Source organism: Castanea sativa, chromosome 10 (genome assembly GCF_040712315.1).
Source record: "Castanea sativa cultivar Marrone di Chiusa Pesio chromosome 10, ASM4071231v1".
NCBI lineage: Eukaryota > Viridiplantae > Streptophyta > Magnoliopsida > Fagales > Fagaceae > Castanea > Castanea sativa.
The window spans coordinates 36,111,079-36,133,870 of NC_134022.1; the positions used below are offsets into that span (position 1 = coordinate 36,111,079).

At 35.0% G+C, this 22,792-nt stretch overlaps 1 protein-coding gene across 1 annotated transcript; it reads left to right on the top strand.

Moving 5' to 3' along the window:
* Positions 1-624: 624 nt before the first annotated feature.
* On the top strand, positions 625-20,273 carry LOC142613465 (K(+) efflux antiporter 5). Its single transcript, XM_075785828.1, has 20 exons — positions 625-1,013; positions 7,155-7,198; positions 7,690-7,757; positions 7,852-7,936; positions 8,020-8,081; positions 8,817-8,892; positions 9,025-9,099; positions 10,473-10,544; positions 10,674-10,757; positions 10,857-10,925; positions 11,032-11,109; positions 11,225-11,313; positions 11,578-11,674; positions 11,757-11,810; positions 15,071-15,166; positions 15,547-15,735; positions 15,829-15,906; positions 18,847-18,891; positions 19,408-19,503; positions 19,770-20,273. The coding sequence occupies exons 1-20, from the start codon at positions 770-772 to the stop codon at positions 19,809-19,811; spliced, it is 1,743 nt and encodes a 580-aa protein (XP_075641943.1). The 5' UTR covers positions 625-769; the 3' UTR covers positions 19,812-20,273.
* Positions 20,274-22,792: the final 2,519 nt, after the last annotated feature.

Below are 22,792 nucleotides of genomic sequence, written 5' to 3' on the forward strand. Positions count from 1 at the left end.
TTTTGTCCCAATAATAACAACTAGTAACAACCTATTATCTATAATTTGTTGTAAAAACATTGTAGACATAACATTTCTTAAAAAGTAAAAAGCTCTTAGGGTCTGTTTGTTATACCATTTTAAATTCACATTTTTACATTTTAAACAACATTACACATATTTTCACACACTTATTCACCTATACATATTTCAAAAAACTACAAAAATCTCATCTCAATCTAACGAGTCCAAATCTTCTGTCCCACTTTTCTTGCTCCACTCTATACTCCACCAATAAAAACTTGCCACGTGTCCACTTAATTAATTAAATACTATTATTAATTAATAACGGTAGCATTAATAAGTCAATAATGATAGTATTTAATTAATTAGGTGAACACGTGACAAATTTTTATTAGTAGAGTATAAAATAGAACAGAAAAAGTGAGACAGAAGATTTAGACTCCAATCTAACACCCATAAACTATCCTCAAACGACGCAAGCGTGTAAACGCAGAAACACCATGGTGATGTTTGCAAGCGAAACACTCTACACATGCCCTCAGAATAATAATAATGATAAATTTGACACGTGCGATCTCGCCCTTGGACAATTAATTAAATCCCAATAAAGCACTAACCAAACCAACCCAGACCAAATCAAGGAGAAAAAAAGCAAACTACTCCTTCAAATACACATTCCCAAAGAAAATCAGAAAGTCTCTTACATTTTGCATTTGAATTGAAAAATTCTATTCATTTTTATTTTTTTTGGTGTGGAGTTTCAAAAATGGCGATTTTCGAAGCAAAGAAGAAGCGTGGAACGCTTGGATTCTGGTACTGCCTCTTCGTGATTTTGATTTCCACGGGGAATTGGAATTGCGGTTGCAACGCGAGATCTGAGAAGGAAATCAGGGAGAGGTTCTACGGGAGCTTGTTGAACTCGTCCGCACCGGATTCCAGCGATGGTAGCATAGCCAAAATGTTCGATCGGGTCCTCGAGAAGGAGTTCTCCGAGAATGATCAGCCTGAAGGTCAGTCAGTTTCGTTTTTGTGATTTTAGCTTTCTGAATTTTTTTAATTTAAGCTCTGTTTGGTTTCCGAGAAATTTTTTTAAAGGAAATGCTTGAAGAGAAATAAATTTTCTCTTTTCTTCTGTTTTCTCAGCAACCAAACACACTTCTTAAGGTTTGGAAGAATAGAAAATATTGAAACAGTTTATTGCGACTGCATTGGTTGAGATAAATCTGCACTTTTAAATTTGAGTAGCTTCCATGAAGTAACCATGTATAATGCGGGCACGCTAGTGGTTTGCCTTCACTGTCTAGCACAGGGAGCTGTTGCTGCGCGAAACATTGGCTTGTGCGCAATGGTGTATTTGCTTGCTGAAATTGATACTGTGTCTGTGTGTACAAAAACGCCGTATCAAACTTCTTGTAGAATGGCAAAATACCCAACTAGGGTACTATACGAGTAAGGATCTATCTACCTCCAAATACTATGTAGAGTTTGGTTCAAGTTGAAATTAACTGAAATATGGAACTGGGTTCAGATCAGTTTGGTAGGGTTATAGATTTATAGCTGTCTGCAAAGGTGCTTAAAAACGTCCAAGCCATCCAGTAAGGCCATTGCAAGATTGGAAATTGGTGTTGATGCAAATTTTTTATTTTTATTTTTTATCCAATGTTTTAGAGAGGGAAAAATGAGAATGGGGGAGGATTTTATGGTATGGCATCACTAGTAGGAAGAGGTTTAATGTGAAGTCACATCTGAAAGGTCGCCACGGGGGAGGATGTAGTTCCAATGGAAGTTGGAAGGGAATATGGCAATAGCCATGGTTTTAAAAGTTGGACCACATGAAGAAATGAAAAGGGTGGTGGTCCTTGTGGTTGGATCAAGTGGTGGAATCTTTTTTTTTTTTTAAAGTAAATGATCTCATTAAAAAAGCGCACATATGGGCAAAGTCCTAATACACAGGAAGAATATAGAGGAAGTGCCAAGAAGAAAAGAACACTACGAAGTATTAACTAAAATTTGTACAAGCTAGGAAGTCGATAAGATGCGAGGCAGTGAAAGATGTAGAAATTGATGTCCACTCATAGACACCTGAGGAATAAAAACTTTAGTTGCACTATCAAATGCTCTTTCCCCACAAATTAATGTCTATTTCTTTCTCTCTAAATGTTCCATATCAACCATAGTAGAATTGGCTTTTAAATATCTCAACCATTAAGCCTACCAAAGTTCACTTTCCAACTAGCCAAAAGAGCAAATACTAAGCTCTACATCACCTAACTTACCCTACAAAGACATTAGAACATTTTCAACTTTTTTCTATTGGACAATGTAGAAATAAGTGGTTTACATATTTTCCATTAGATCTACACATGTAGCATCAATTCATAAATATTACTCCATGTTCCCTCAGATTGGTTGTTGTCAAAAATTTCTCCAATGCAGCAGTCTAGGTGAAGAAGTAAACCTGCAAAGGAGCTTTCGCCTCTCGCTCTTCAGTTGCTTTTACAAGGAAAAAGCTGGTTGCCCCTTAATAGCAACATTTTGTAATAATTTTAAACCTAAAATCCATTTGTCTTTGAAGGCGACCAAATTGGTTTATCCTTACCCTCATGTCTAACTTTAATACAGTAAAGATCATCCAAAAAAAATGTTACATAGATTCCAATTCCCAATCTTGGACTAGTTTGAGGAATAAAGGGTTCCAATGAATGCATTAGTTCATTGGAAAAGCATTAGTTACTATGGGAGTTGGGGCGTTTCCATGGAAAAGCATTTAAAAGCCAAGCTAAGGTCCCAACAAAAGTGGCATTCTTTCTTTGGGCTGCTTCTTTTGAGAAAATTCTTATAGTGGATAATCTGAGGAAGTGTAACATTATTCCTATGAGTTGGTGCTATATTATGTGCAAGGGGGATGGGGAGATGGTGGATCATTTGTTGCTGCACTTTCCTTTTGACAGGGAATTATGGGATATGGTCTTCACACTTTTTGGAGTTCATTGGGTGATGCCTGGGAGGGTTTTCGATTTATTAGCTAGTTGGCAAGGTTGTTTTGGGGGACATCGAAACAGTGAGATTTGGAAGGCCATTCCTCATTGCTTGATGTGGTGCTTTTGGAGGGAGAGAAACGCTAGAAACTTAGGGTGTGAGAGGTTAACCTTAGATCTGAATTTTCATTTTCTGAGGACTTTGTTCGAATGGTCATTGGCCTCAGGGAGGTTTTCTTTTTCAAACTTATTAGATTTTCTTGATCATTGTCCTTTTAAAGCTTAGATGTGATCTACATCTAGTATTCATCATGTGTACATAATGTTTCTTTATTATTCTATTAAAACTTATTACTTATTAAAAAAGGGTTCCAATGAATGCAACTATTTGATCTTTCCATGTAATCTACAACTTAGGCATACCTATTCCTTAAAATCATGAAACTTTCATGATATTTTACTTTGAAAGGTAAACTTCCCTTCCGGCATTTGTGCCAGAAGGCCCAGAACCAGATCTTGGTAACATCTCTAGTTCAAATTTTTCGATTTGACAAAGTTGTTCTCATCACTTATAATATCTTTCCATAGGCATACCTTACTGCAATCTGCACACCAACATCCACAAGAAGTTCCATAATTAGTATCTATTTGAACTTGGACAACTTTGGGAGTTTTTGTGTTTGCTTGTAGTGGCTTAAGGTTTAGTAGGATTTGTGGATCTAGGATTTAGGGTTGCAGAAGAAAGGGTTAGGGCTTAAAATTGGCTAGGGTTCAATGACTTCTTTTTATGACTATATGATAGAGAAAGTACATGGGCCTTTATAGTTTTGAGTGGCAAGAGGAAGGGCTTGACTTGGAGTTGTAAGGATGAGGATGGAAAAGAGAAATTTATAGTTTTCAAGGGTTGTATGAATCATGGTTTCAAAAACCAAATCGAATTGGTTGGTCAGATTGGGTTAACAGGGAACCGGCGACCAATCTGGTTTTTAAAGCCCAGAAAACTGGAAAAGTCAAATTTGGCCTTTGAACCTCTCAACTTGTAGTCCAACCGGCTGGTTTGAAGACTTGTTCACTGGTAGGATTTGGCTTTTTCCCCCATTTTTTCCTGAGGAATAGTGGTCCAAACAAACTTAATCTATCGAAGGCTTTGCCGGAAGCCACAGTCAGACCTTGTTCACTAAAATCCCAAGCCAATCTTGTTCATCAAAACAAAGATGCTTTTTTGAAACGTGGATGAATAACTCATCACCAAATCAGAATATCAAAGAGGAAGGAGAGAGACTGGGAGAAGGAGGGGGTTTTTATGACTCAACTCTAGAGAGAGAGAGAGAGAGAGAGAGAGAGAGAGAGATGTTTTTATTTTTATTTTTTCCTTTAATTGTAATGAATGTATTGTAATATAAATAAGTTCTTTTTCTTTAATTGTACTTCATTGGAAGCTCAAGGGTTAACATTATAATAATTGAATGCGTATTGGTTTTGTCATTTTCTTTAATTGTACATGCCTAAAATATTCATGTGGATGTCATTTTTCTTTAATTGCATAAATATGTTAGACTTTTAAGATACTCTCAGGTTGTACAAATTTGCTAAAATATTTGAGATTAAAAGAAAATATCTATTCGCAATCCGTAATAGATGATGAAAATATCTTTAGATATTTTTTTTAATTTTTAGTTAAGATTTCTAATTACAAATTCTTTTTATTTATTTTCATATTAAATAAAAATTTAATTAATTACTATGTCATCATGGTTCAACCCAAGGAAAAAAGCACAATAACAATACCATAATAAAGAGAAGAAGAAAAGAGAAAAAAAAGAAGAGAGGAAATGGAACAATAAGGCCAATGTGTCCTAATACTCTAACACTGAATATTTTTCTTTATTAACTCCATGTGTTCTTTGAGTATATCGAGCATAAATATATATGAGGACTCTTTCTTATACTATTAGTGTTGGGATTCCTAGTTTGTCTGGTAAACTAAAATCCTAATAAGGTAATAAATAATGAAGACTAACTTGAAATTTAAAGAAAACAAAACCTAAGACTCTCCTAGAAATGGAATCCCCTGTTGTCACCCTTTTTATTTGTGATAGTAACGGAGGCCTTGAGTAGATTGCTTTCTAAGTTGGTTTATGGGGAATATTTAAGTGGGTTTTTAGTGGGGGAAAGAATGATTGCTTTGGTGATGGTGTCCCATCTTTTGTTTGCTGATGGCACTTTAATTCTTTGTGCCAATGATCTGGAGCAGCTTGGCCATTGGAAATGTGTTTTGCTTTGTTCCAAAGTTGGCTCAGGTTTAAAATAAATCTAGGAAAGCTTGAGATGGTTCCCGTAGGGAAAGTCCACGAGATTGAAGCATTGGCTGGAGGTTTTGTGGATTCCAAAAGGGGGTACTGTTAGAGCATGGGATTTAAGGTTTTATAGAGCTTTTGAAGATTGGGAACTAGCTGCATCCTATTCTCTACTCTGGCTTATCCAAACTCGTATTCCTCGGGGTGATAGGAGTGATAGTCTTGGCTGGTGGCTAAAAAGGGATGGTAAGTTTGACATCCGGTCTTATTACCATGCGATTTGGGGTGCTTTGAATTTTTTGTTTCCTTGGAAAGGTGTTTAGAAACCAAAGATTTCTAAGCGAGTGGCGTTCTTTTTGTGGACAGCTGCACATGGTCGAATCCTCACCTTAGATATTTAATGCTTAGGGGTCGCCCGTTGGCTACTTGGTGTTGTATGTGTTGTTGTGATGGGGAGTTTGTAGACCACCTTCTTCTTCATTGTTCTGTTACTCATTCCCTATAGACTTTTATGCTTCAGGCTTTTGGTATCCATTGGGTTATGCTAGGTTCAGTGGCAGGTTTGTTATCTTGTTGGCATCAGTGACTTGGGAAACATAATTCGGACATTTGGAATTTGGTTCCAGGGTGCTTAATATGGATTGTGTGGTTGGAACGAAATTGTCATTCCTTTGAGGATAATGAGAAGACGTTGGATGAGTTAAATGTTTTATGCCAATGTAGTCATTTGGAGTGGTCTCGTTGTTGGGGTTTTACTGATTGTTCTTCTCTCTCTAAGTTTATGTTTTCCCTTAGCTTAGTTTCCTGATTTCTTTTTTGGCTGTGCTGTTTTTTTTTTTTCATCATCATGAACAACTTGTACTTTTCCTTTTTTTCTCTTTAATAAAAGTTTTCTGATTACCTATCAAAAAAAAAAGAAAAAAAGATATCTAGCTTGCCTTTGAAATACTTGAGTCCTCCTTTGGGTGAACTTTAAGTCCAAGGCTGACGTAGGAGTAGGACAAATTAGGGAATATTTCTATGTGTGGTTGTGGTGGGTTAAGGTTTAGGTGGACTTGTAGAAATAGGATTTAGAGTTGTTAAGTTATGGTAGAAGAAAGTATGTGGGGATTTAGGGTTTTGATATGTAAAACAAAGAGCTTAATTTGGGGTTGTAAGAAAGAAGAAAAAGCGAGATTTTTATTGTGTTTATGGGCTGTATGAATAGTACTATAAGAAAGAGAATAAGAAAAGAAATAAGTAATACTCAAAGCATAATTAAAGCTTTTTTGAGTACAATAAGACACTTATATAGATCCTACATGTACCTTCTCCTAGTAGAACTAAGATTTCTACTTTGACCAGTAAACAAAACCCTAATTGAATTAAACCAAAGCCTATACATAAAGACCCACAAACTAAATAAGACTTACTTTTTAATAGAAGAAAACCCATGGCCCATATCTAACAATTGTAGAATTTCTAAAATACCCTTGACTCTAGAATAACCAAATAAAATATAAAACCTAATTAAATACCATGGACTCTATGTTCTTGCAAATTATTGTTGCTTGTCTTCCATGTCAAAATGTGATATACATGTCAGGAAAATTGTTTCTTTGCCTTCTATGGTTCGGCAGTGAAACGAAGCTAATTCTTGATTACTTTCCTTTTGATATATGTAAAATTTCATTTGTTTTGGAGAATGTCATGTATTCCATTCAATCCTGCTCTTCAATATTGATGATGTATGTTTGCCTATTTGCTTCAAATTTGGAATCCAGATATTGATTGAATCATGACCACAATTCTTGTAGTATTGCATTTTATTCCTTGGTGTTTGATATTTCGTTGAACCCTAATTATTTAATATTTCATTCTGCTTCTGCTTTACTAGGATCTGATCGAAGCAGCTTCAACAACAGTGTAGCTGATCAACAGGTAGGTTGATTTTTCCTGTAAATCTGTTGGACATGGTGCAATATTCACATAGTTTTCTCACTTATGTAATGGGTTTGTGAAATCTATCTGTATTTCTCAAACATGAACTTGGAAATTCAAACCCTGACCATTTCCTTGTTTTGGAAAATATTTCAACTTTTCTGATTGGTTTTGGCTTGAATTGGCATATAAAGGCTGATTCATATGCTCCATTGTGATGCAATGTGCTAGTATTCATAAATAAGTAAATAAATGGACAAATAAAATAAGTTTTACTTGGGATCTGGCCTTTGTGTATACCTCCAAGTCTTGCTTCCCAAATGGCTAGTCCACAGTGTAGCTGAACACTGCTTTATCTACAAATCACATGATAGCATGAAAACTGGGTGATGTTTGTTGTTGTAAATTTCTTTCCCAGTTGAACTGTTTGGCTCTAACATTCTTTAATTGTGTTATCCATGTTAAATATGAGTCTCGATTATGTTTCACAGGCTGTACTGGAGACTGTAGCTAAAATCACTCATGAGAAGACCAAGAAAAATGATACACAGGAGGCAAAGTATGGGAATGTATATAATACATTGTGAAAATATGTTGAATATACATGTATATTTTTTTAATTTATAACATTACCCAAACAACATGTGTATCAGTGGCACAAGAGCATTCCAGCTCCAAGATGTTTTTTCCCTAGAGAATGAGGATTCTGATGATGTGGAAACCTTGATTGACAAAAAGGTGAGCTAAAACTTTGGGAGAGTCATTGCTGTTCATGCCCTGAATTTCACCCCCACTAACTTGCTTCTCTTACATGATGGCAGGACAATGTGTTTGTGATGTCTAACAAGAAATCCAAGTATCCAGTACTACAAGTAGATTTGAGGTCAATATCCTTTATTTCTTTTCTCCTTATTGTAAATCACGATAAATTCAGGGTCGGTCTGGCTCAAAATTCAAAATGGATTTTTGAATACCATTTTCTTAATTAAGGGTCCGTTTGGGATATTATTTTGCTGAAATTGAAAACTTTTTGCTGAAAGTGTAGATAAAGGTAAAAGTTAGTTGAAATAATACAGTAGGATCCATGAATAGTACCAAAAAGTGCAGTGAGCCCTATGAATAGTAGCAAAAATAAGATGAATAGTAAAATAAGCTGGCAAAAAATAAGCTATCCAAATAGACACTGAATTTGAAGTTGGCAAAACGTTGCCTTTTGGTTTGTTTGTTTGTCAATTGGCAGTTATTTTATTTTATATTTTTTAAAAGGGAATATGTTGTCTCATCTCATAAGAAAACATTGCCATTGTCAAGTATGGGAAGTTTATTTATTTATTAATTTTTTTAAAGATTTTAAAACCGAGGCTCTCTCTTATTTCTGTGTTTTCAGAAATTGAAAATGTCATTTAAATGCTGGAGTTGGCCATCACAAATAGTGTTTATTTTTTAAAATTTCTCCAACAAGGCTTTTCCCCAAACTTACCCTATAGTTTGGAATTACAATCTGTTTTTTTATTTAGGGTTAGTCAGTTCTTGAAAACAATGGTTGAAGTTGTTTAGTTTAGATTTTATATGCTGCTTGAGATTTATGCCTTATTAGTTCTGTTTTACATTCTGGCAGATTGATCTCAGACTTGGTGGTTGTCATAGTTACTGCTGCTATTGGTGGAATTATCTTTTCCTGTTTGGGGCAACCAGTTTGTATTTATATTTTTTAGCTTTATTTATTTTTTGACTAATTGCATTGCATTTATGTCCAAGTATATAAAGTGATTTATGCGGTACAATGTTTGAAATGTTCTTTTGTTCGTTCTTGATAAATATGGTAGGTTATTGTGGGATATCTACTTGCCGGTTCGGTTATTGGACCAGGAGGCCTGAAATTCATTAGTGAAATGGTACAGGTATGCGGATGTTAACAGCCCAAGAACATTATTTCTTGAAGTTAGAACGCTTTGTTCTATCATCATTTCTCAAGTTCTTACTTTTATTTTATTAAAATGTTTCCTCTCTGGTATTGTTTTCAGAAATTCACTCCAAAAGGTTATTCACCCTTCTAAATGCCCTTGACATAGATACAAAAAAGTATTAAATTAGGGACAAAGTTTGTCTCCAAATTGGTTTGAAGTTATCTTTTCTAACTCATTACGTGGCGATTTATAAAACTATCCATGTGTATTATTTAACAAGTCACATGACTCATTAAAAAAGTTATATAACTAACACTACACATGGATGGTTTCTTTAATCATCACATAGTAGGTTGGAAGAAGATAGCTCCAAACCGGTTTGGAGCCAAACTTTTTCATTAAACTAGAGGTCAAAATAGTAACTTTGATAGAATATGAAAAGCTCTGACTAACCACACTTCCTGAAGATTTTCTCCATTTACACACCAAATTTACTGATTTTTCCAGCATTATTCTATATTACGCTCCGTGAAAGACGAGAAATAAATAATATAGAGAAGCAGAAGCATGAAGGAGAGAAGAACACACGGGATTTTGTGGTTCGGCCAATGGCCTACATTCACAGAATAAAGCCCTAGTTGCTATGTTATTACTGTATACTCAAGTCAATAATTACGGTATACCCTTAACAAGATATATATAGAAACTAGAAGCTAGGGTTAGCCCAACATGGGTTTTCAACATAACTAGGCCTCTTGGGCCATTACATCAACATAAACCCAATACTTTAACACGCTCAATTACCTATAACTAGGGTGACTGCCTCGATAACAGTAGTCATTAGATAGAGGAAATCACCAAGATGAGGAGCAAGCACACATTGCACATGCTTCAGTACAATAGCCTATATTCATGTGCAACGTCTTAGAAAGTGTTAGAATATTAGTTAAATGATTTAAATTCATCATTTGCTGACAATTGAAACTTTTAGGAAAATTGTTAATTTATCTTGGTATCAGGGCAAAGTGGTTTTGAAAAGTTTGAATTGTGCCTTTGCTCTACCTCCCATTTAAAAATTTAAAAATCTCATGCGTTGAGTCCCACTTATTAAGGGGTAGTCTTGGTCTGCACTTGAGGGGGTGTGTTGGAATATTGGTTAAATAATTAAATTCACAATTTCTTAACCACTTAAGTTTTTGGGCAATTGGCCATGTGCTATGTAGCATGGAGTGACTATGATAGACTCAATTGAGTTAAAGCAAGTCATATTATGGGAATTTCATGTGCAATGATTTGGTCTACCATTTACCTGGAACCAATGATCTACAATGACAAGTTCTCTTCTCTCTCTCTCTTTTTAATTACAGGTTGAAACTGTTGCACAGTTTGGTGTTGTCTTTCTTCTTTTTGCTTTAGGGCTGGAATTCTCTTTGACAAAGGTATATTGTTCTCACTTCCCGGATTGGGAAGTCTTTTCTACCCTGTATTTCACGGTAGCTTATTTTGACAGTTATGTAATAACTAATAATACGCTTCCCTTTTTGTGGTTTAACTTGTGTGTGTTGCAGTTAAAAGTTGTGGGACCTGTTGCTGTCCTTGGGGGAATGCTTCAGATCTTCATATTTATGTTTTTGTGTGGCATACTTGCCATGGTATACTTTGAGAGTATCTAATCTGAATTTTGTTCATTTTGACTAGTTACAATTTTGTTCAAAACAGATGCTAAGCTTGAATATCTGCTAATATTGCAGTTATTTGGAGCAAATTTGTCTGAAGGTGTATTTGTTGGTGCATTCTTATCGATGTCGTCAACAGCAGTGGTATCTCTCTAGAGACCTTTTCATGACACAACTTTTTCTTTTTTACCTGGTTGCTGCTTGCTTAAATTTTTAGTGCTTTCCATGCTTTTCTTATTGTCTTTACCAGGTGGTAAAGTTTCTGGTGGAACGGAATAGTAGTAATTCTCTTCATGGTCAAGTTACAATCGGGACACTTATTTTTCAGGTATCTTATAAATAATTTCTAATCAGATGGTAGATCTCAGAGTTTAAATACACTGAGGTAGGAAGCCTGATTTTTTGGTTTTCATCCATTCCTTGTTCACCTTGGATTATTTCAGGACTGTGCTGTTGGTCTACTGTTTGCCTTGCTCCCAGTTTTGGGTGGTAATGGGGGCATTTTGCAGGGAATGATTTCAATGGGAAAAGTGTAAGTCTGTTCATGAGCAGTTTTTGTTTTTGTTTTTTGGTTTTTCTCCCCATTTAATTTGCTGAGGACTCATGATTTAAAATTTTCTTTCAGTGTTCAAGCTTTTAGTTATTTTGAAATGTAGTTGTGTTTTTGCATGACCAAGAAAAGGGTGTCAACACCAGCATGTAAATTAGTCAATTATCTCGCGGCAACTGGCTTGTTTTGTTGGCATCAACACCATCATCTTTATTGAATATGGCCTGTTTGTTTTGTTGACATCAGGCTGCTAGTGCTCTCGATATATATCTCTGCTGCATCTGTATTGTCTTGGTCGTTTGTTCCCCGCTTTCTAAAACTGATGATGCAGCTATCATCCCAGGTAAGTTATAAACAGCATTAGCTACATTCTTGGATTGACTAGTATTTCTGTAATTTCATTTTGTTTCTTTTTTATGATCCAGACAAATGAACTTTATCAGCTTGCTGCTGTGGCTTTCTGCCTATTATCTGCATGGGTGAGTTCAGATGGTTATCTTTCATATAAGACTAATGACTGTTCATCATTTTGCCTTTTGATAATGCGTCCTGCCTGCTTTTGGCCTGTTATTTCCGTGACAATAGTTATTCTATTTCTGATCTCCTTTGTACAATGTGCTCTATATTTTCAATTGCCTGATTTATTGTACAGTTATGTGACTAAGTAGATGTAATTGAATTCTACCAAAAGTTTTGGGAGATGGGAAAATTTTTTGTTTAAATTTGTAGAAAAGGGCTTGAATCTTTTATATTGAGGTAGAAGAGAAGGTAATGGTGATGAACTATAAGATGAGATTGACAGGGAGGAGTATAGACCCAGGGAACAAAATTAGCTCTAGAGACAAGATGTTTTCCCTGTTCTAGAGAAGCACTGGTGGCCCCATTGAATCGTTTGAAAATACTTTGGTGGAGTTTGTTAGAAGTATGTGATTAAATGATTAAATTTACCATATTCCAATAGCTTAAACTTTTGGGAGAATTGGTAATTTAACATAGTATCAGAGCTTGAGATCCTGAGTTCGATCCTTGTCTCCTCCACTTACCTCCCATTTAAATTTCCATGTGTTGGGCCTCACCTATTAAATGGTAGTTTCGGCCTATACGTGAGGGGGAGTGTTAGAAGTATGTGATTAAATTTGTCATATTCCAATAACTTAAGCTTTTGGAAGAATCGGTAATTTAACAGAGTTGATTATTCATGTTTAGGTTTTTAAGAGAGGACATTATTTTTTATATTTATCTTCTTGGGTCAAGAAAACAATAGGTGGCTTTTAGAAACTTTGGCGGACCTTGCAACAGTTGATTAGACCAAGGGCTTCATGAGGAAAGCCAGATACGGAAACAAAGCTTTTCCTAGCATGGCCAAAAGCAATGTGCATGGACGATATTTGGCATTAGATGAGTCAGTGGAAATAGGGAAGACTTAGGTGAAAGTGATGCTAAAAAGGTAAGAAAGTGATGCAGCCATAGAGGATTACTTTGCTAATACTTTGTAAATCGCCTATTTAAGAATTATCTTATGGGGTCAGTGTGTGAAGTCTAGTTGAAGTAAAAGTCGAGTGGTTTTATAGTTCTAGGTAAGAGTCTTTTAGGGTTAAAACTTAAAACATTCCTTTTATTTTAGGGTAAAATATCATTTTTGTTCTTAAACTTTCACAAAAGTTCGTTTTTCATCTCTAAACTTTCAGAAGTTTGTTTTTCTACCCTAAACTTTGTGAAAAGTTCTACTTTACGTCCTTCCGTTTATGCATGTTATTTTATGTCCTATGTGGCCTAATGGAGTGTTGACGTGGCATTTGACTTGGACCAAACTATGTTATTGAAAAAGTTTTGGACACGTGGCACAAAGTTATTGACACACATGGAAAAAGAATCTGATGATATTGTCCCCAACCTAACCTTATTCCACAGCTAGGAAACCCAACGCCCAAACCCCAAGAGTGGCAGCCTCAACCGGCGAGCCGAATTGGCAACCAACCATGAAATCCAACCCTAAATCAGTGATCAGCGACCCCAAACCAATAGGTGGTTGAACTCCCCATGGTGCGAAGCATGTTCAATGGAAGTGGAAGATGGTCTTCATGTTGTTTGGGGCTGTCAATCTATCAAGAAGACTAGGAAAAAACTGGAATCATCTCAAATCTAAGTAGTCACAGCCTTGCAGGTTCTCCAATTCTTTTGACTTACTACAGTAGGTCCTTGAAGTGTGCAAATAGGACAACGAAGACTTTATAATGCTTTGTTGGTGCCTGTGGACTAGCGGAAACAAGATTCAACAAAATCAACCCCATACCAACCGACAAGGAACGAGAGTGATGGCATCTCAGTTACTGATGAGCAACTCAATTAAAAAAAAGAAATCACGCAAAGTCTTGAATTTCCTAAAGCCTCACGTGAACCTTTCACAATGGCAAAAAGATTCAGATCAGCCACCCAAAAATTATTGTCCCTGGTCTGGGGTTGGGATTCCACTGTCGGGGTCGCTGCCTTGGAGACGTCGATTGGGCTAGCCAGTTGAGGTTGCAGCGACGGGGTTTGGGCGTTGGGTTTCCTGGTTGTGGAATAAGGTTAGGTTGGGGGTAATTTCATCAGATTTCTTTTTCCATGTGTACCAATAACTTTGTGCCACATGTCCAAAGCTTTTTAATTAAAATAGTTTGGTCCAAGTCAAACGCCACGTCAACACTCTGTTAAGCCACTTAGGACATAAACGGAAGGACATGAAGTAGAACTTTTCGTGAAGTTTAGGTATGAAAAACAAACTTTAAAAGTTTAGGGATGAAAAACGAACTTTTGTGAAACTTTATGGAGGAAAGTGATATTTTACCCTTTATTTTATTAGTTATGGTTGATTTGATATTCAGGGGAAAATTTTAAACCGCCTTTTAATCCCTATCAAATAATAACTCATCAAGCCACCTTTTAATTCCTATCACAATAATTCTAAACCTTAGATCCACAAATTCCCCTAACCCTAAACCCACCACAAATTCCCTTTTTCCATGTGTAGAGAAATTCTTTAATATGTCCTATGTCAGATAGACGATTGAAGAGAGTCAACCGACCTCATGCCTACCACCAACCTTTCTCCTTGTCATGAGATCACTAAAAAAAATAATGCTTAGTTACAAATTTGGCAACTAAGGACTGGGACTGCATGCTTACAACTGGGAACATTGCTTGTGTTGGGAAATGCTATCTGGTGTTACCGGCATTAGGTGAATCAACCCATGACTTGGTCTTTGAAGTCAAGCTGTTGGCTAAATCGTTCTATGCTTGGGTATGGTTGCCAATTTCAAGTGGTTTAATTGGTGTTGGCGGTGGAAGAAAAATTTAACATTGAGAAGTGCGTTTATAGTGTATAAAATTAGTTATTCTAACACAAATATTATTTATATATGGTGACTGGGGAAAAGAAGCTTAAGGAGAGGGTTTTGTGGTCACCAAACAAGCTTTTGGTTTTCTTTTTTCTGAAAATAGTGTTTTTAGTTGTCTTGCCAATATTGTTATTCTCATTCTTATTCTTGAAAACTAGAGATTCTATTCTTAATTCTGATTCTTGAAAAATGTTTGTAAAGAACCATTCCAATCGGTCCAGATTCTCCTTTTTAGATTACCTTAATTTGAAGTTAAGGTGGTGAGTTGTTGAGTTATTTGACTCCAGTGTGGGAAATTGTTGAGTATCTTCAAAGTTATCTACACCTTTTTAATATTTTAAAATATTCTGTAACATTTTCAGTGCAGCGATAAGCTAGGCCTTAGTCTTGAGCTGGGTTCATTTGTGGCTGGTGTTATGATATCTACTACTGACTTTGCACAACATACTTTGGACCAGGTACTTTTTTTGTCATTAATAATTTCCAAACGTTTCATGTATATAAATTTAACTATTGTCTAAAACTAATTTCTAGTTCTACTTCATGTTGTGATGTTTTCTTATGTTATTTTAGCTTTTGAAAAGTTAAACTGAATAGTGTTTGAATCGGGGTAAATGAGTGTAGACTGCTGACTAATTTGAAATTATGATAATTGGTGTGGAACCTTCTTAAAATTAAGTCTGTAGTTGTGTACAATTCAATTGCTGCATGTAGATGGATTTAGATTGAAGGTGCAGCTTCACTGTGGATGTCATATGCAAAAGTCACTCATTTCCTGTATCTATTGTGATAAGAATAATGGGAACAGTATTCTAATTTGATTTTCTCTACACTGTAGGTGGAACCAATTCGTAACTTCTTTGCAGCACTTTTCCTTTCAAGTATTGGAATGCTCATACATGGGCATTTCCTATGGAACCATGTGGATATATTGCTAGCATCTGTTATTTTGGTCATAGTTGTTAAGACGGCTGTTGTTGCTATTGTTACTAAGGCCTTTGGTTATAGCATTAGAACATCATTCATTGTAAGTTGACTTGCTCAGCTTGTTGAATTAGTTTTAGATCTGGATTAAAAAAAGAAATTGCTTATTTATGAAAGATTGATTTTTTTTTTATAGGTTGGGGTCTCACTTGCTCAAATTGGAGAATTTGCTTTTGTTCTCCTAAGTCGTGCCTCAAATCTTCATCTTATTGAGGTGAAATCTCTCGCTCTGCTGTTGTTTGTGTGGTTGAATATTTGTCTTGCCTAATGCTTGATCCCTGCTTTCATTATGGCTAGTCTCTTAGGTTTGCTCTGTGTTGTAAAATATCACCACTCTAATTGTTACTAGAAGGTGATGGGAGAGCTCAATTCTGGCACACACAATGCTTTTATTCAGGGAATGCAGATATTAGACTTGATACTTATTGCTAATGAGTGTTGAGACAGTTGTCTAGTGGAAGGAATTCCGGTAGTGCTCTGTAAACTTGACTTAGAAAAGCCTATAACCATGTCAATTGGAATTTTCTTTTGTACATGCTGAGTAGGCTTTGTTTGGGGGAAAAATGCAGGCAGTGAATTCATTTTTGCTTCAATATTGTTCTTTTTTTAGTATTGGTGAATGGTAGTCCAAGTGGAACTTTGGCAAGGGATAAGGGTTTGTGTCAGGAGATCTTTTTATTCCTTTATCCCTACTCCTCTATGTCTACATAAATGAAGCTCTAGGTAGAACGATCTCATAGACTGTGGATGGGAGTTTCTTGCCAAGTTTTTCTGTGAAGGCCAATAGTGATATTTTTAAGATCTCACATTTGCTCTTTGTAAGAAGACGCATATCAGATGTGATGCGATTTTGGAACAGTTACAGTATTTAAGATGCACCTTGGGTAAGTAAAAGATGGCACCCGTAGGAGATTGTAATCATATGGACGAGTTTGCTGACCTCGTTGGGTGTGAAATTCCTGCCTTACCTTCAAAATATATGGGCTTTACCACTAGGAGCTTGCTTTAAAGTGAAAGCTACTTGGGACAGATTCCTAGAAAGAGTGGAAAAAAAGGCTCATAAGCTGGAAGAAGATATATTTGTTAAAGGATGGTAAGCTCACTCTAATTAAGAGTATCAAATAGAATGAAAAAATTCAACAGGGTTTCCTCTGGGGTGGTTTGGGAGATGAATTTAAGTTTCATTTGTTTAATTGAGATTCTGTTTGTTGTCCCATTTAATTGGGCGATTTGGGGACTAGAAGACTATTGGATGTCAATCGACTACAGAAGGTTGGTGCACGAAAAATATTGGGGGAACAAATGGTGTGAGTTTATGGAAATACAAAAATAAGGGGTGGTCAAAGTTTTAGAGCTTTGTTGAATATGAGGTGGGAACAGGAAATAAAGTTCACTTTTGTTATGACCTTATGATTGTTGGCAGGGAGCTGAGACCTTCAAGACTGATACCCATAACTTTTTCTAATTGCATGAAATAAAGAGGCAAAGGTGGCTGATTATATGGGTGAGACTAAATGGGAGCACTCACTAGAACCCTTCTTTCATTCGAGCAGTACATAATTGGGGGTTAAAATCTATGGACTCGTTCCTTTAGGATTTGTATACTTCTAAGGTGTTGGAAATCAAAAGAAGGCAACTGACATGCTTATGTGGTAAAAGGACAGTCACAAATCTAATGGGCTATTCCTTGTCTGATTTGGACTGTTTGGAATTTGGAGAGAAAGGAACTTGAGAAACTTTGAAAGCAAAGAACATTTGGTAATTCAGCTTAAGTCACAGCTTGTGGGAGGATGCTATTCAAATGGCAACAAGCTCAGTTGCCTTCTTTTGATTTCAATTCAGATCTTTTAGCAATTTTGGACAGCATGTATCTTGGTTAATTTTTTTATTTCTTTTAGTTTTTTTTTTCCCCTCTTTAGTGTCCGTAGTTTACTCCGTGTACTTGAGCCTTGCCCAATTTTCTCTTTTCAATGAATTTTATATTTAACTGATTGATATATATATATATATATATATATATATAAAAGAAAAATGAAGGATTTTACTTTTAGCCCCTCCCCACCCCCACCGAAAAAACAAGAAAAAAGAAGAAGAGAAGCAATGCTACTTACAAGTTAAAAGGAATAACTAATGCCTTGTTACTATCTTATAGCTGTGTGCTAAGCAGGAAGAATATTTTTATCCCTTTTGAGATAATGCAACATTTTTTTTTATTCCTATCGTGACCTTCTAACTGAACCTTAAAATGGGTGGCTCATCAGCCTTGTGATGGAGTGGATTTATTTTAAACAATTTTGAAACTGGGAAGATGTTAAGCGTGGGAATGATTTTAAGAAAAAAATGTGTAATAGAAAACATATCACATGTTTTTATTGACTTTAGAAACTGCAACTATTTGAGTGGCCTATACATTTAATATCTTATAAGCATTTTGAATTGGTTTTGAAACTTGAGGTCTCCATGTATGCAAAATTACTAATCATCTGATGGTGATTGTTCAATTGTCAATGTTGTTTGCAAATGACTTGAAGTTGAGTGACCACTGCTTTCCATTGCCTTTTTCTACTTGAAAAATGGTCACAAACAGATAGAATTTATCGCATACCTTTACAGTAATTGGAATATCGCATCACGTGCCTTCAAGCTAAATTCATGCTTGTATGTTTGTTAAAAATGAAGCAAAGCCACCTGGATAGCTTCCATAATTTCATTACAATTGTTTTTGCAGCACAAAAGATTATTTTTTGATAATTGTTTGCCCTATAATATTCAAGTAACTAGCTTTATTTTTTCGTTTGCAGTATGCCAGTTTCTTTTTAAGTACATTATGTTTTTATAGCTTACCAGTTTTGCCTCTGCAGTATCATCAGCGGCTTGGAGAACTTACAAAATTGTTTTTGCAGCACAAAAGATTGTGTTTAAGTTGATAATTGTTTGCCCTAAAATATTCCAGAAATTAGCATATTTTTTCATTTCCTGCAGGCCAGTTTCTTTGAAGTAGAGTAGTGTGTCTTTATACCTTAATATTTTCCAGTAATGTAGGTTGCCAGTTTTGCCTCTGCAGTATCACCAAATACCTCATGACTTATATTGTTTTCTTTTTTATGTTTGTTGTTGTTGTTGTTGTTGTTGTTGACAAAATGCTGTAATATAGGGGAAGATGTATCTTCTTCTTCTTGGAACAACAGCTCTTAGTCTGGTAAGTTTCTTTTAGTTGAAAGTTATGCCATTTTTTTAATAAAAAAAAAATATTTATGATGCAAAACATTGAACTCTGATATCAAAACCAATGTAGAACAAAATCAACAGGGGTTGGCTGGAGGCAACACCATGCCATTGGAACAATACTTAGGATTGCTTGGATTCAACACCAAGTGGAAAAGAAAACCTAGGAATCAACACTTAGGGTTGGCTGGAGGCAACACTATGCCATTGGAAAAACTCCAACCAAAAACTTATTCGTTATAAACTTGTCACCATAGGGTTACAATAGTTTACTTATATAGACTATTAGGACTAAACCTTAATCCTAATTGACTTGGGTCAAAGCTCAGTTATTGAATTATGAAGAAAAAAAAATACTAATAACCTAATTAACTAATAAGACCTAAATAAAATATAATGGAACAATAGTAAAAAATACAATTGACTTCAAGAATTGAAAATTGTTTTACCCTTCTTCCATCAGTTTACCCTAGTAAATGTTTGTGTACAGGTAACAACTCCTCTCCTGTTTAAACTGATACCTGCTGTGATTAACCTGGGCGTTCTCATGCACTGGTTCCCCTCTGAGAGCAGCACACCGATTGAGGTCTCTCTCTCTCTCTCTCTCTCTCTCTCTCTATATATATATATATATATATATATATATATATATATATATATATATATCTTTTCAAAATGGATTTTGGAAGGCAAAGCTATTTATCTTAAAATATTTTTTTAACCAAATTCTTAAACTTTGGTCTAGCGAATTATCCATGAATACCAATGGATACCAATTTTAAAGCTTTTTCTTCTAATCTTTCTGCGGACCATGTATGTTGGAAGCATGATGAAAATTTTTTGTTGTTACAGGAGAAAGCTTCCATTATTGATGTGCATAACAGATCATTGTGACCTTCATCTTATTATAGCCCTGGTCATATCAGGGTCTGCTACTTAACTCCCAATGATTTGTTCGCACTAGGATTTGCTTTCTTTGCCATTGCAATGATTTGTGCGCTTCAGAATTTACTCCCACCACCAATTCCATTTTTGACGTTTCAGATGACACATGAGGATATTCATTCCAATGCAACCCAGCTCAGAATTCTCATGTACATAGGTATACATTTTTCATATGATTAGAGTAATTGTATATAGGTATTCTTTTAGGGCTCACCCATGTTCTTGCTAGTCTATGACCTGACTGATCTGTATACTATGATACTACAAAGTTAGATCCGATATATTTCTGATGAGTTACACCAGAAATTATTATTTGAATTGTATTACGTAGTGTAGGAAACAGAAAAAGAAACAGAGCTTCAGTAATATTTTTGAGCTTCTTAATGAGATATAAATCTGTCTTTAAGTGTCGAGCATGCTGTTTGTAACTTTGTTTTACTACCAGCAGAACTAGAGCTGTAATATCTGAGTCGTGACTGGGCTTATTGTCTAAAATCTCAGTCCAGCAGACAATTTTTTAATTGACAAACAATATCTATTTATACAATACGAGATGTTTGGAACATATAGAAGGTAAGAAGAAAGTAGACGAACTGCAATTTGTTTTGGGGTTGGATATGGTGTTCCCCTCCCCCGCCCCTGAATAAAAGAAAAAAGATATGCAAATGGATGAGGACATTATTTCGGCAAGGTGTAATAATCTCCTTGTGGATCTTGGAAACAAAATTGTGAACTTTATATGGTTGTGAGCAAGCAATTTATGCTGTATCATCCAAATGACAGTATAAAACCAAGCCACTTGAGCCCTTTAAAGGGATTAAGGGTTCACCCCTCTCCTAACTATTGAATTAAAAAAAAAAAAAAAAAAAGCCTTTAGTGGACCAAAAGAGAGGAAAAAATGATCATCTTATTTATATATTTTTTATATCTTTTAAACTTGAATTATTACGTAAATTTCGATTGACGAAATTAGTAAAAGTCATCTTACTCAAATAACTAAAGTACTAACCAAGTCAAAACTACATATATTTTCAATTACTGGTTTGAAAGTAGGCAGGTCAATGAAAATATAGAAATTGCTCATCTTTTCAATTGATCTGTTAGTATTGGATTTTAAAAATAAATAAATAAATTGTTTTTCACTACCTAGCAAGTTGAAATTGATCGTATTTTCATTCTTAAGTTTGAGTGTATTATACCAAGAAAAAAATTTGTATTTGACTTTTACAAGATTGCATTTTCATTTATTTACATTGAAAATCTAGGACGGACTATTAATCTAGCAAAATGTTCAAACACCATATGCATCAAGCTTGCAAAATGATCTTAGTTTTGACGAATATTGAGCAAATAAATACAAGTATTGCATTTTTATTTTATGAATTTTATTAGGCAAGTACAATTATTTAAGAATTGACTATAACATGTTATCAGACATTTCGCCTTATTATAATTTATTTATTATAAACTTTATTCGTCATTTATTTATCTCCCTCTTAGTCTTGTGGGTATAGTTTGAATGTTCTAATGGATTATTAATATTATTATGTTATTTAAATTTATGGATGGTGATAGTAATTGATAAACATAATCATAGAATGTTAAACATATTTATAAATTAATATTACTTGTAGGGAGATGGATTGTAAAAGCCCAAATACAAATTTGGGAAGCCCAAATAATATTGGGTCATAGGCAAGAACATGCCCAACACACAATCCCTAGATGAAAGCCAGGCATATACCTCGGATCATGGATTAAAGAGGTGCCTCATTATGAGGCGGACGATAAGTCACCTGTGCTAAAATACCTTTGTTGAGCTAACAGTGTTAGCTTAAGTTTCGAACATGTGAGGAATAATCTTGGAACAAATGAGATTATCCGAGGACACTTTCTAAAAACTTCTAAATAAATTTACAATAATCTATCTAACAAACCTACATTTAATGCTAGATAATTAATCGGGATAAGACAAAAAGCTCCAAAAGTTTCTATTCATCATCGCGTTGAGGAAAGAAGAGCCCAATAGGATAGAGAGATGTCCAATTGAATAAGGACAGCTCATGCAGGAGCTCATGTTAGGGAAGAAAAAGGAGCAAATGCAATGAAGGATAAGGATAAAAAGAGAGAGGAAGGTGAAGTATAAAAGGAAAGAATCTTACAGAGAGGGAGATTTTTTTTGGAGACTTAGAGAGAGAAAAAAGAAAGAGAGATACATTGTGAGGAATGTAATGCGAAACAAACTTGAGGAATAAAGCTTAGGTCCTATTTTATTCAAGAGATTGTTTAGTTCTTACTTAAATCTCCAATTGTGGATTATTATAAACCCATGATATAAATTAATTGTGATCATAAGCCCAGATTAACCGACGTTTAATTTCGCGCAACCACATTACCAAATATATGTCATGTCTCAAGACTAAATATAGCGACTCTAAAGATTGAATGTGTTCTGATAATGTTTTAGAACTTAACAACAAATAATGTTAAGTTGTCTTTTTTCAAGCAAAATAAAATAAATAAATAGATGGGTTTGAAATGAGTTTGGATTCATTAAATATATGTGGAACAAATTTAAAATTAAATTGCTAAAATTTAATAGAATTGGGAATGAGTTTGAAATCTACATTATTAAATAAATTTGAATTTAAAACAGGTACAGTCAACCTAGATCTGTCTTTCCCTATTTGTAGGTAGATGCACTAAAATTGACTTTTTTTTTTTTTTTGAGAATGGACTGACTTAAACTAAAGTGCACCGAATTAGATGAATAAAATAAAAAACAAATGGACCGAAGTGGATGAGGACACTATTTCGGCAAGGTGTAATAATCTCTCCTTGTGGATCTTGGAAACAAAAATTGCTCTGATTTCTGCTTATTAATTGGATTGGAAAGTGTTAGAGAAGTAGAAAGATGAAATTATTTTATT